Below are 13563 nucleotides of genomic sequence, written 5' to 3'. Positions count from 1 at the left end.
AAAACCTAAAAGTACAAGCTGAAACAAAATCCGTTCAGCATGAATAATATGGAATGTTTTCTGATGAAAAAGATCACGAAAAGAAAAATTAGAGTATTTTTCCATGAAGAATTAAATCCTATAAAGGCATTCTAAATATATCTAATACATATTGCCTAAAGGTTCATACAGCTGTATTAAGTAATTACAATCTTTGTAGAAACCCTGGAGACTAAAGTCAACGTTTAAAATGTAATGGATGACTTTAAAAACGTTGAAATTAGCGGTCATATGCTTTAGGCCTGACTTTACACTTGTAAAAGTCAGTGGAAAAACTGATTTCAGGGCTTTGCTATTTGCAGGTACCTGTTGTGTGCTTGGTGGATGGAGTGGTTAGTTGATAGTAGGAGTTTAACCACCAACTGCATTCCCCACAGAACACACACTCTTTCCGAGGGTGTGCTTGTCTTTTATTACCCAGTGATTTCAGTCAGCCTTTCTTTAGAGGGATAACAGAAGGCTAATGCAGTTATGACAGCCAGGTTGCTTTAGAGATCATGTTGCGGAGCATCTTCCCAAATTCCACTCAACTTCTGGGTTTTATTAAGTTATATATTAAAATTGGGTTTCCTTTTGTTGATAGTGTACTTCTGAGGAAAGCTAAAGCTTTTTCTAAGTTGCTTAATGCTATGACAAGAAGGGTAAGTCCTTAGCCTTGTCTACCCAGAGAAGCTGGAACGGTTGATCTTGCATTGATTTTTCTACCAGCTGAAGTTAAACCAGTGCAAAGCCCATGTGGACAGTTCTTTTATTTACAGCCTGACTTTGCTGAGGCTTAAAATAGAAATGTTCACACAACCACTTCACTTTTCTCAACAAAATTAGCTTAAAACAGCACTTTGAATTCAACTAGTGCCTCTTTCTCCTCCGGGCAAATATGTCTAAATCTCCCTTGGTGAATGTTTAAGGAGATATTTGATCCACTGTCTTTGTTTAGCTGTTTAGCGAGGGCACAGCAAGGACAGGCAGCAATAGGGAACTCCAGAGTCAGTTGGGACCAGGAACAAATCTCACCTCACGTCCCAGCATCACTCCCACCCGTGAAGCTCAGCATGGGAGAGAGGATCGTGAGCACCAACCTGTAGATGTCTGCAGCAAAGTCCTTTCTCCTGGCACTACAAAGTCAGCAGGGAGGAGAATACAAATGATTACTCAACTTAAGGTTAGGTCTTAATCTAATGCTGAAAAATGGACTGATTTTCCTCTCTCCCATCTCACACATGGAAAGGCTATTGCTGAGGATAAGTGTATGCTTTGGAGATTTTGATGATTGGTTGATTTTGCATCACATTAGGATTTTTTTCTAACTCTTTTTTCCAAATACTTTTAAGTATTTTCTTCTTGCTGAGTGTTTTGAAGCTTCTGAATGCATTTTGGTGTGGCTCCTGGTCACAACTTCACCATTATGCACAGAATAGGTAGAGGTGGGAATTTTTCAGCTGTGTGGGCATTGTGCTTTAAGCATGCAGGCAGCTGTGCTGAGTCTCAACCAATATAACCAACATTTAACATCAGTCCAACTTATTTCTGGGGAGATGAATTGTTCCAGAAAACTGGAACAATCCTCTAGACAGTTTGAGTGCTCAAGTTGATGGGTTTACAGGCATGCTACAGACATCTCATTGGGTGCTTTCTCTGTGGCTTGATGAGGTCTTCATCTTGCAGATGGCTAGATCACCTAACTAAAGCCACAGGAGGAAGCAACAGGTGAGGAAGGAGGGCTAATTTCAGTGTGTGGGTAGGAATGCAGAAGTCTCCGGGTCTCTCTCCATCCTCTTGCAGGGTGCTGGTTGCTTGCTGAGCTGCCCCTCCTTGTGGCTATGGCCTGTTCCCTGCTCAGCCCGATGGCTGCTGCAAGAGAGCTCCCACTTTCCTGGCAATTTTTGACTTGGCAGTGCTGTCCTCGGAGGTAGGAATTAGTCTGTGGTCTCGTAGCTAACGGCGTGTTGGAGGTAACTAAAGTGACAGTGTCTGAATGCCAAAAACATGACCTCTGTGGGAACAAACAGAGACGTGTTGAAGGCTAGCTGTGGTTTACACCCAGTTACATGTTCTTCTCCATCTTCACAAAGCAAAAAGCCGAGGGAAATTCTTAAAGTGGAGTGGAGAAGCATACTCTTTTTAGGAGAAGGAGAAAGAAGCCTAGCCCTAGGCTATGTGAAGCTCAAAGGCCAGCTCTACATAAAACACACAATGGCCTTGTGTCCTTCCCTCTTAAATAGTTGCTTAAAACATCATTAAAATGCTGGTCCCACAAGAGGCTTCACACCAGGGTCCCTGGGAATATTTCCTGTCATTTCTCTGTGCACACACACTTTTTTTGATAGCAATATTGTGAGCTTAGGAAAGGAAATTGAAGTTGATGGAGTAATACTAATTTATACCAGCTGAGACTTAGCCCAGTGTCTGTTGTCTGCTCACAAAAGTATTTATCAGCACAACATACATTGGGTATGTTTCTTGCTTCTTTTTTTCCCTATTCTTTCCTCACTGAAACAGCATAAAACTTTTTTTAATAGTATGTGTGGTTTCTTACAAATTAAGAAGCAAAATCTAAGAGAGCCACTTCAAGCACTATGATTGAAAGACCAGTATCTTCAGGAAAATGAAGACTTTGTTGTGAAGGCCTTCCAGCGAATTGAGAGTTTGGGCTTAGAAGCAACATTAACTGCAATTGAAAAGATGGTGAACATCTGCATGGGCTATCTAGGAGTGCACCCTGATAGCTGATCGCGAGCATCCTTGAACAGAAACGTACTTGAGTGCGGGCTTTTCATGGACTAGGTGCTTGGCTTTTAGAATAAAAAAACCTTCCGGGGCTGAGACTGTAAGTTCAAGGCATAAAATAAGTCGCTGTATCAAAGCTAGTTATAACGTGTCAGCTGTTCTTCAGTAGCTCCCACTACCAAGGTAATGAAATATGATGAAATACGACACAAAAGGAATTGCATTTACTACACATGAGCTTCTACCACAGAGCAGCTGATTTGTGATAACTGCTGTCTGTGTGTGATCTGTTTGGTTTTCTCTTTTTTCATTCATTCTGTTTTTCCTCAAGAAAAGAAAGACAAAAAAAAAAGTGCAGGCCGGGCTATTTGTCCTTCATTTGTATATTTTTAAATTGAAAAGAAAGTGAATGTATCTAGAGTTGAGGATGTGAGCTTTAGCTTAACTCTTTGGGTTTCTAAAATGGGACTTCTCACCTGTTTGGTCCAGTTTTGCATGCAATTTAAATGGTTTCAGAAACTCAACTGTTTCTAGTTTTCCCTTCTCCCAGCAAATCTATATCACAAAACACATTCTAGTAACATAGTCCCATCATAGCAGAAATATTGGCGTGATTCGGTTGAAATAGAGCCATGCCCTGGATTATAGAGTTGAGTCCTGAGGTGGGAAAACGATCTTTCAGCATGAAAGATAGAAAAGAAAATGCTTTTATTGGTGATGATTTTACTTTTTAAAGGAGTCCAAGCAGAATTTTTGCCTGACTTAGAGAAGAGCAGATGTCTTTTTTAGCACTATTCATTTTTCATGGAAGAAAGGTTTCAAATTCTGTATATGCAATTTTACACACATATGCCCAACAGTAGAATTATTTAATTATTACTTAATTGCTATAAGACATACAAATGTCACTACATTTGGGGCTTAATCAGGCGACTGTGAAAGTAATCAGGAGGTTTTCAATTGATTTTGTTGGCAAGTGCAGTCCTATAAAGCCAATGTGCCTTTAGCAGGTCTTCCTAGGAGGGATTTAAAGCCCTCTGCACTTTCCTAGCTCCCCACAACCAGCCTCATAAGTCCTGTACACCAAGGGCTGGAAGTCCTTGAAGTGGCACTCACCTGCAGACTTGGCCCTTCACAGTGAGGATGGGTATTGCCACTGAGCAGGGATCCAGGGTTTCACACAGAGCGTGCATGCATGTGCACACATACACTGGTTTTTGGTAAGCCAAAGGACAGTCAGATGCCAGTTCCCACTGAAAATCAGCAGACATAATCTTTCCTTTCTTCCCAAATCTCCTTGGTAAATACTTGTGTAGAACTAGTGCAGATAGCTCCTGCCCAAGCATGGTATTTAAATAACCTTAAAAATTTAGCCTTAGATATTAGAGTATTCCAGACCTCCCAGTCTGCACTGGGCATTTATTAGGTCACTTGAACGCTGCATCCCATTTTGTTGCAACATTAGATTCATTTCATATTTATGCTTTTTCTTCCTTTCTTTCACTGACGCCAGCAGGACTGCCTTGTAAATGAGATACCATTGTGTTTCTCAGGGGGAGCATCCTGTACAAATAAAAAAGCAGCAGAGTAAATCATTTTATAGCATATGGTAGATTCTAAGTCTCAAAGAACTCAGCTTTCCATAGCAGCAGAGGCACAAATGGAATAAAATGAAAAAATTGCGATGTTTTCTTATTATGAATGTCTGAATTGAGAAGTTCACCTGAGCAGATACTCTTTTTTGTAATTGCCTGGTATTTGCTCTTCCTTACTAGAAAGAAGGCAAAGACAAGACTTTTATCACCCCATTTTTCATTTATTATGTGCTAGCAAACAGCTGCCTGTTTAAGAACAGGGGAGTGATTATTCCATATTAGAATCCTTAAGGTAGTAAATTTACTTGGGAGGAAAGTAGGCTAGGGGTGTTCATTTATGGCACAGTCTGAGGGAAAAGCTGCCTGTGACACATAAGGCTGCTAAGGTGAGAGACCAGAGGAGGACTAGCAGAAGACATGGGTTTCAGTCCTCCTCTGCTACCTCTGCAATATCACCTGAGACCACTGGCAGATTTATCTCATGCAAGGAATGCAGTGGGTTGCTCACTGTTTACAGATGGTAGGAACTCTGTGCAAGGTCATCCCAGTTTCTCCTGAAATAATTTTTGGACCTCAACCTTCCCATTAGCACATGGGCCAGTGTCTGATTCTCCTCAAGTTTCTCTTGTTACCTTCTGAAGGTGTATGAGGGACAATTAGGCCATATATTAAATTCATGGCAGCAGAGCAGAGGTACACGTCGATTCACACTCAAACTCTCTGGGCCTGATCTTGCAGCATAGTACCACTGCCTCTTCTTGGTGTTTAGATGGTGTTGGCTGTTCAGCGAACGTGGAGTACTTGGTAGGTATTTAGTGAGTAGCTGTGTATGTCAGCAATTGACATAAAACCCTGTGCAGGTTGGTCACTCCCCTGGTGAGAAGCCTGTGCTATTCTTACCCTTCTTTTGCTCTAGCACCTTATTCCCTAACCCAACAAGCAACAAAGAGTGAAATGAGTAAAGACAGAACGGGTCACCGATTTCTTTTTATTGTCTTGAAGACAATGTGTGAGCATTCACCTAACATTGGTAGCACAGGAATGCTCCCTGCTGATCCCAAAAAGTGTGAAGACAGACACAGAAGGCTTGTGTTCACAGGTTGTTAGGTCTTGTTTGAAGGGATAAAATATTAGAATAATAGAATGGTTTGGATTGGGAAGGACCTTAAGATCCTCTCGGTCCAACCCCCCTGACGTAAGCAGGGATACTTCCACTACACCAGGTTGCCTAAAGCCTCATTCAGCTTGGCCTTGAACACTGCTAGGGATGGGGTACTCACAATTTCCTTGGACAGCCTGCTCCAGTGCCTCACCACTCTCATAATGTAAAGAATTTCTTCCTTATGTCTAACCTGAATCTCCCCTGTTTAAATTTGAACCCATTACCCCTTGTCCTATGACTATAGTCATATATTAATCAAAAAATTGATAGTTTCTGCAAGTGGTTCTGAAGGGAATTTCCATACAATGTTAGTCCTGTAATTCCGGTTCAGTGTCTGTTGATTTTACAATCTCATGTATAGAATGAGAAGACACACTTTAATGAACAGATCCTTCATTTGGGAAGCTGTTGTCTTGGGGAATGCACAGCCAGGCCCAGGAAACACAAGTCATCAATGCCTTGTAGTTGTTTTAGTCATTGAGATTAGTGCATAAAGAAAATAAGAATGGTAAGCATGCATTATGATAAGCATGAAGTTAAAGGACTACACAAAGAATGATAATAAAGAAGTTACATTGGCAACAGGTGACGATGTTGAAGGGAAAGTAATAGAAAATGTCATCTACAGAGTGAGTTTTCAGAAGTGTACCTTCCTCACTGGGTGCCTTAAGTATTCAGAACAAATCAAGTCCTTTAGTAAATGCTTAAGGCTTCTGCTAAGTAAGATGGTCCCAAAGAAAGGCATTTTGTAAATGTGGCTCTGCTTAAATGTGATCGCTGTCTTGATGCCCAGTGTGTCCTTGCACCTTGCTTTACTTTGTGTTACACTTGCTGGGCAATCAGCAGGGCTCAAATGATTTGTGTTGTCTGTGAAGTGTAGACCAGACTTGTCTGATGTGATTTTTTGGTTTTATGTAGTACCTCCTATGGAAGATTGTAAGGAACAAGAGCCTGTGATGGACAACAATATTTCTCTGGTGCCTTTTGAGAGACCTGCTGTTATAGAGAAGCTGACAAGCAACATGGGAAAGCGTAAAAGCTCCACCCCACAGAAGTTTGTGGGTAAGCTTGAAATACGCCTTTTATTATTTTTAGTCTGTAGGTATAGGTTACTTGTTGTTTGCAATAGCCAAAAGAAGGAGGGGAAAAGTAGTGCTCTCAGAACTTGGTTATGATGGGGAAGGACAACAATGGAGATGGTTAAATAGCTGCAAGAAATCCTGAAAATGATTGAATTAATTTTACCAACCCAGAGGATTCGAAAGTGAGGTGCCCAGAATAATGAAAACGGTTTAGAAAATCTTGAGCTTTTTACTGTGCCTCAAGGCTGGTTTGGGTTTTTTTAAACTTTTCTCTGGCCCTTTTTGAGATTTAGACTTGTCCTTGCCCCAGCAAATAAAAACTCAGATTCTCATATAATTAGCTGTCTCCATATATATATCTCTATATGTTTGTGTGTTAAAAAAACAAACAAGTATCTCAAGACTTGTAACTTGTATTACATTCTTGAGAGTTGGTAACAACCAATCTAATAATACCAGCATGAGGAAGTAAAATCACAAAACTTCCTTTGCTTGCTCCAAGTGCAGTGTTCTGCACACAACAAACTTATTAAGGCATGAATATAAACCACTGGATGATTTTTTGTTACCAAATTTAGACTCCTAGGCCAAAAATTCATGTCTTGCTTTGTGTCTTGACATCTTAAAATTGTTCAGCTTCTAACAGGAGACAGTATGGGGAATTTTACTTGGCTTGAGTGGTAACTTAAAGCTTCTTTTTACTGCCACTGAGGCAGTGCTAAACTTCTTAGGAGAGGAGCTGTGACATAGAATTATTTGGGGTAAGTGTATGCTGCTAGACTCCGAAGTCATGTAATATGCATTTTCCACGCTCACTCCCTGGAAGGACAGTTGTACAAAATTTAAGGCTGTCATATAGTCATTTTACCTACACTGAGGACACTTACGGAGAGAGGATCAGTGCGCTGTAAGCAATTAACACAGCCATTTAGAAAAGTTGCTGCCCCTCAGCTAAATGCAGATTCAGATGGATTTGTTAAATCACCACTGAAGGTGGTTTTCAGCTAACCCACATGGTTTTGAATAGCAGGGGGCTAGCAGCATGCAGCAGCTCACCTGGGGGGCACTGACACACTGACCTGGCTGCTCTCAGTCATCTGACCATTCCCAAGTATCAGTGCTAAGCCAAGGTTAGGTCAGGAACAATCCAACCCACACAAGAAAAGCTGGAGGATGTCAGTGTTTCCTGTATTGTAATTAGTCCTTCTGATATAAAAGCTTAATCCTTAGACTGTTGTCTTTAAAAGTGGTCTGAAATGGATTACTGTTTAGCTGATGAGAACTGGAGGATTTATATTTTCATTTAATTTGCAGCTGTGACAACAGTGTTGAAGAGGGGGGAAATGGGAGCAGAACTCTATTGACAAGCCAAATACAGCTTCATGAGACTATAAACATGGCCCCATCGTAGCAAGTTTCCCTAATGTTGTCTCAGCAAGTACTGTACGTTCTTGCAGGTTGTGATCAACAGTGATACTAGTTAACCAGGCTGACATTTAAACTGTCAGACCTCAGAAATATTACAGCCTCAAAATGAAGAAGGGCTGTTCACATCTTTCACTCTTTCCCACCCCCCAGGTTGCCCACATGTGAACAGAATTGTTTGCAATACCTCTCAAGGTTATCTTTGGAGGGGCAAGAGACTTAATCTGTGAGGGCTGGAGACCTTGCTTTCTTCCCTTAAATCCTGGTGTACCTACTCCCATAAACGGTATAGTTTGCTCATTACAAACCTACCTCAACTGATTGGAAATCCTTGCCTGAGATATGCTGTAGCAGATTATTACTCTCTTCAGTAGAGTATACTACTTTGTTGTTAGATAAACTTGTTTCATCTACAGGTGTAACAAATCATTCTGGTATTCCATTTTCTGGGGCTGGGAATTCAGGGTTTCATGTGACATGCAGCTTTTTATCCAGATCCAGCTGTAGGGAAAAAGTGTCCTCTTTAGTATTTACTGTTTCTTATTTTTCTGCCTTTTCTGATCTTTCATGGCATCGCAGTGTTTGAAATTAATAACAGCTGTCTCCACTTTGTTCCTTTATTGTTTTTTTCACCATGACCTCATTTTTCTTCCCGTTTTCTCCCCAATGAAATAATTGTTCAGCTCTATCAGGAAGAACTTGTAATGGTTCTCTCGCTTGCAGGAAATTTTCCTGTGCCTACTGCAAGTGTGGCACATGTCCAAAACAACTTAATGGTGTTTATGAGAAGGTCATGTAAGCATAAGCTAAAATCTTTGCATGCTACATCTATCAATACTTCACTGCTCTTTCTGATCAGCAATCTCCAAGGGACATTGGGTTTGGACCACAGTCTCTACTGTGGCTGAAATTTCAGAAGGTAAGGAAAGGGAGCAGCATACAGCAAATAGAGTTAATTTCTGAATGAGAGATTTGGTTATATATCCACTGTTGAGATACAGGTCTTACCAAACCTGTTGAAAACAGTCGAGGCAGAAAGTATAACTTCTTTCAATGAAGGGAGAAGCACGCCCTAGTGAAATTGAAAGTAACCATTGTCAAGCTGATCACATGAAGCAGATTCACATATTTTTGGTTTGAACGTGGTGCTTACTCTCGCAGAGTGTTACTGAGCTGTCAAGAACTAGCAGGATACAGAACAAGACATTCATGTGGCTTAAGATAAGACCATGGTTGTTATAGTAAGAATCAAAAATACACAGGCATTTCAGAACAGATGAAGACCAACCAGCTTCAAAATTAGAGTCAACTTCTAGTTAATGGGGGTCAGAAAGAAGTTTACCTAGTGGTAAATTCTGTAACTGCTTTTTCCAAGACTTCCTGCATCTTTCTCCCAAGTGTCTGGCATTGCAGTTGCTGTAGATACTCGACAAGATGGTCTACAGGTATCACAGGGCATTTGTGTCTGTGTGCTTTGATGTAGCTTCACATACCTGCTTTGAGGTTTTTTTGACTGTCATACAACAAGATGACCTCAGTGGAGAATGTTTCTTCTTCTACTTTACTATTGTAGGGCCAAGCGTAAGTAGAATTTGAGCATAATCTTGCACAAAAATTAAAATATGAGTCTGATTAGTTTTAAGTGCAGATTTGGCCAAAGAGGAATTAAAATTGAAAACCACATTGGACTGGTTTGTTAATTCTTCTGAGATCTCTTGTTTCACACCCTCTCCTCCCCACATGATCATTTATTTTACTCTTTTATGTCACGCTCAATTTCTAAGACTCTGACATCTTTGGAACCAGTTCATATTTAAAGGAATGAATAATTCAGGTCACTGACAATTTACAGTTTTCTCTACTCTGCTGTCTGTGCTGGAGTAACTAAACGTGGAAGACAGAAGGAATCAAAATCGGGTTTGTGTCATTCATAAAAGTAGTCCATAAAGAACAGGTATTATTTCTTGATCTGTATAGCCTACAAAAGACTGACAGCATGTTTGGCAGCTGGATCAGACTCTCACCAGATCCAGTTCTTTATTCAAACACAGGAATGATATCGGTGGCCAGAGCAGGTGACAGGGACCAATGGATTTTTCCATTGTCATTCCTTTTCTTCCCACCATGGCAAAGACTCCATCTGCTTCTTGGAGCCGTCCCCATCTGCCTCATGGAGCTCTCCTCCAGTCCTACTTTGACCCCACTTGGAGAGAAGCTGCTTAATTTCGTATGAGACTGGAGCCACCTCCCATTACAGAGTTGTCCGTCCTATCAGTGGCAGGACAGGCATCACAGTCAGCGAGACTGCCAGCCCATGGCAGAACCACTGAAAAGAGGATGTTTGATGGCAAAAATCACCATTACATCATGTTAGATCAGGGAGGCCATTGCTTTAGGACCATTTGCTCCTGTCCTTCCTTCCCTATTTTTCTCCAAATGCCTTGTGTGTAACAAAGAAATAATTTTCTACGTTGTGCTTCCCACAGCCAACCATAGGGAAACGCAGTGAGGTACATGAACATGGTGTCTAATCAGAAGCATGTGAGCAGGGTTGCTGAAGAGAGTAGGAATATTTATGTGCTTCACTTTAGACTTGCATTTAATTACTTTCCTAATCAGGACTAAGTTCCCAAGCAAAAAGCAGTGCATCATCTCCAAGGATAACATGATTGTTCTGTGGGTAATGTTAAATTATTTCTTTATGCATGATTTTAAGATAAGCCACATTAAGTGGAATGAATTATTATAGTCAAGAATAAAATGCTGAGTGATAGCTATGTTGAAATGTACTAATGCTATTTGGAAGAGATTTGGGATTGCAGTTCTGCTTCTTTCTTATGGTGGTTTATACACGTTTTGTTCCAAGCAATTTTGGCAAAAGGTGATAGAAGATTCTTGAGTTCTTTAATTCTTGGATAGTCAAACCTGTTGTCTGAAGTGACTCCTTGAATGTATTAGCTTATGCTATTGAAGAAAGTACGGGTTTATGTACCAAGGCAGTGAAAAGTAACAAAGACAATGAAAACCAAAATCATTTATCAGCTTAAAAATTTAACTGTCAACAGCTAGCTAATATTTGTGTCTGTGAACACATATGAGCATGCATATCCTATACATCTAGTTATTCATACAACCTTTTCTATTTAAAAAAGAGTTGCTGTTATATGAACTTTCCTTGTACTGACACTCTGAAGCCATCATGGGAAAAGCAGTGCTGCTGAGCTGAGCCCTGATGGAAGTAGTGGTAAATTGTTAACTTCAAAGGAGGGGTGTGATAGGTAGGTAACCCTACAACTAGCATAATTTACCAGCATATCAGTAATGCCATTGATTTAAAAAAGTTACAAGGATGTGAATTTGGTTTCGCATGAGCTAGCTTCATCATCATTATGTATTTATTTAACCTGTGTCAATTAAAGTTGCTTTTGCCTTTTACCAAAGATGCTAAGCTATAGATTGTGGTTTCTCTATTTTGTTTTCTTGCCTAAGCAGGCACTGCTGTGGTGGTCGCTATTGGCTTTTTCTCAGACCAAAATATTGGGATAGGATCTTTTTGTGGGGGAGAACTACAAACATACCATAGCTTGACCGTGAGATGGCAGATCAGCCCCCAGGGCTCCTTGTTACTTGCTCTCTTCTGTCTCATTTTACTGACATTTCTTCTGCCGGTTGAAGGATTTAAATATTGTAGCTGTAAAGGTGCCACTGTACCTGTTGTTCAGGTTTCTTGCTATGCAGACCTGTTGTAAGGTATGTATGAGGCACCTCAGAGTGCAGGGGACGTGTGGCACTGCCTCCTTTAATTTTGGGAGACTATGTCTAATGGTATAAACCAGCAAAGCTTCATTGACCCTGGTGGTTCAATCCCATTTTTTACCAGTTAATGTGTATTTCCTAACTCAAAGTGCAGGCAAACTCAATTGGTCAGGAAGTCACTGCAATCACGTGCTTCACCTGAAATTAAAAACAAAAAAAAGTTGTTTGTGAAGTTGCTATTTTATCCATCTCAGGACAGAAACTTCGTAGAAGGCCAGTTGTAAAGTAGGAGGCTAAGTTGGGACTCAGGAATGAATTTTGCCCCAAGTCAGGGTGAATTTCAGAGTGAAATTCTTCCCCTCACTTACCCCTTTTACAGTGAAGCCTTGGAGTGATTACGTTGATTTGTCTCATTGATTTGCTCTTGTCCCTTAGGTGAAAAGCTTATGAGATTTGGCTATCCAGATATTCCCTTTGATATGAACCTAACCTATGAGAAGGAGGCTGAGCTGATGCAGTCTCACATGATGGACCAAGCCATCAACAATGCAATCACCTACCTTGGAGCTGAGGCACTTCACCCCCTGATGCAGCACACACCAAGCACAATTGCAGAGGTGGCCCCCGTCATCAGCTCAGCTTATGCTCAGGTCTATCATCCTAACAGGATAGAAAGGCCCATTAGCAGGGAAACAGCTGACAGTCATGAGAACAACATGGATGGCCCGATCTCCCTCATCAGACCAAAGAGTCGAACCCAGGATAGAGAGGGCTCCCCCAGCAATAGCTGCCTGGATTCTACTGACTCAGAGAGCAGCCACGAAGACCGCCAGTCCTACCAAGGAAACTCTGCCTTAAATCCCAAGAGAAAGCCAAGCCCAGCTTATATGAAGGAGGACACCAAGGTTTTGGATGCCACAAAAGCTTCTAAGGGCTCTTTAAAGGATATCTACAAGGTCATCAACGGAGAAGGGGAGCAGATTAGGGCTTTCAAGTGTGAGCACTGTCGCGTCCTTTTCCTGGACCATGTCATGTACACCATCCACATGGGCTGCCATGGCTACCGGGACCCACTAGAGTGCAACATCTGTGGCTACCGAAGCCAGGACCGCTATGAGTTCTCATCACACATAGTCCGAGGAGAGCACACATTCCACTAGGCCTTCTCATCCAAAGGGGACTTGTATGAAGTAGAAGAACTGCACATGAAGAAATACTGCACTTACAATCCCACTTTTCCTCAGACATTGAGACACCTATTTTGTTGTTGTTGCTGTTGTTGTTGTTGCTGTTGTTTAATTATTATTATTATTAACCTTATTTTTTTGTGGACCCAACCTCATTTGCTCTGCCCAGCTTAAGAATGGAAAGAAGAGAGGGAAGGGATAAAAGAGGGGTTTGTTGTTCCCATCACTTTTTGGTGAGTGGCCCACCTCGCTTTCAGTGGGAATTCAAAGGCGGCCTGTTTCTGTATCAATCAGCTGTACATCATGTCCTGTTTTGGGACATCACTCACCCTGCTAGGTGCTTTAAAGTCCTGACAAGATGCCACTCATTTACAATTGCAGACGAATAGATAGAAACATTTCAGAGGAGAGCCTTTTCCAAACGTGTAGATACGGTGCGGGGTTTCGATGGCTGGAGGAGAGAGGGGGATCTTTATTCTGCAGGATGAACAATTCTTTTTAAAGCAAAACCATTAGGAATTTAGGAGCACGAACGCAAGTCAATGTTCCTTTCAAAATTGCTTTCTAGGGTGAACTGTTTTCCTGGGTTC

The 13563-nt window shown here is 41.2% G+C and overlaps 1 protein-coding gene across 4 annotated transcripts in view; it reads left to right on the top strand.

Moving 5' to 3' along the window:
* Positions 1-12946, top strand: part of IKZF2 (IKAROS family zinc finger 2) — a gene marked incomplete at both ends in the record, with an annotated part of 107613 nt that extends 94667 nt beyond the window's left edge. For 2 of the 4 annotated variants that reach the window (XM_080632029.1, XM_080632026.1), the window contains 2 exons: positions 6442-6585; positions 12222-12946. In XM_080632029.1, the coding sequence (XP_080488155.1) occupies positions 6442-6585; positions 12222-12946 (869 nt within the window). The remainder of the gene's footprint in view (positions 1-6441; positions 6586-12221) is intronic. The other 2 variants (XM_080632028.1, XM_080632027.1) reach the window with 1 other exon arrangement.
* Positions 12947-13563: the final 617 nt, after the last annotated feature.

The sequence above is a fragment of the Psittacula echo genome (genome assembly GCF_963264785.1).
Source record: "Psittacula echo genome assembly, chromosome: 20".
NCBI classification, from domain to species: Eukaryota; Metazoa; Chordata; class Aves; order Psittaciformes; family Psittacidae; genus Psittacula; species Psittacula echo.
The sequence above is the reverse complement of the archived record's forward strand: the minus strand, read 5'-3'. Positions and strand labels throughout refer to the sequence as shown.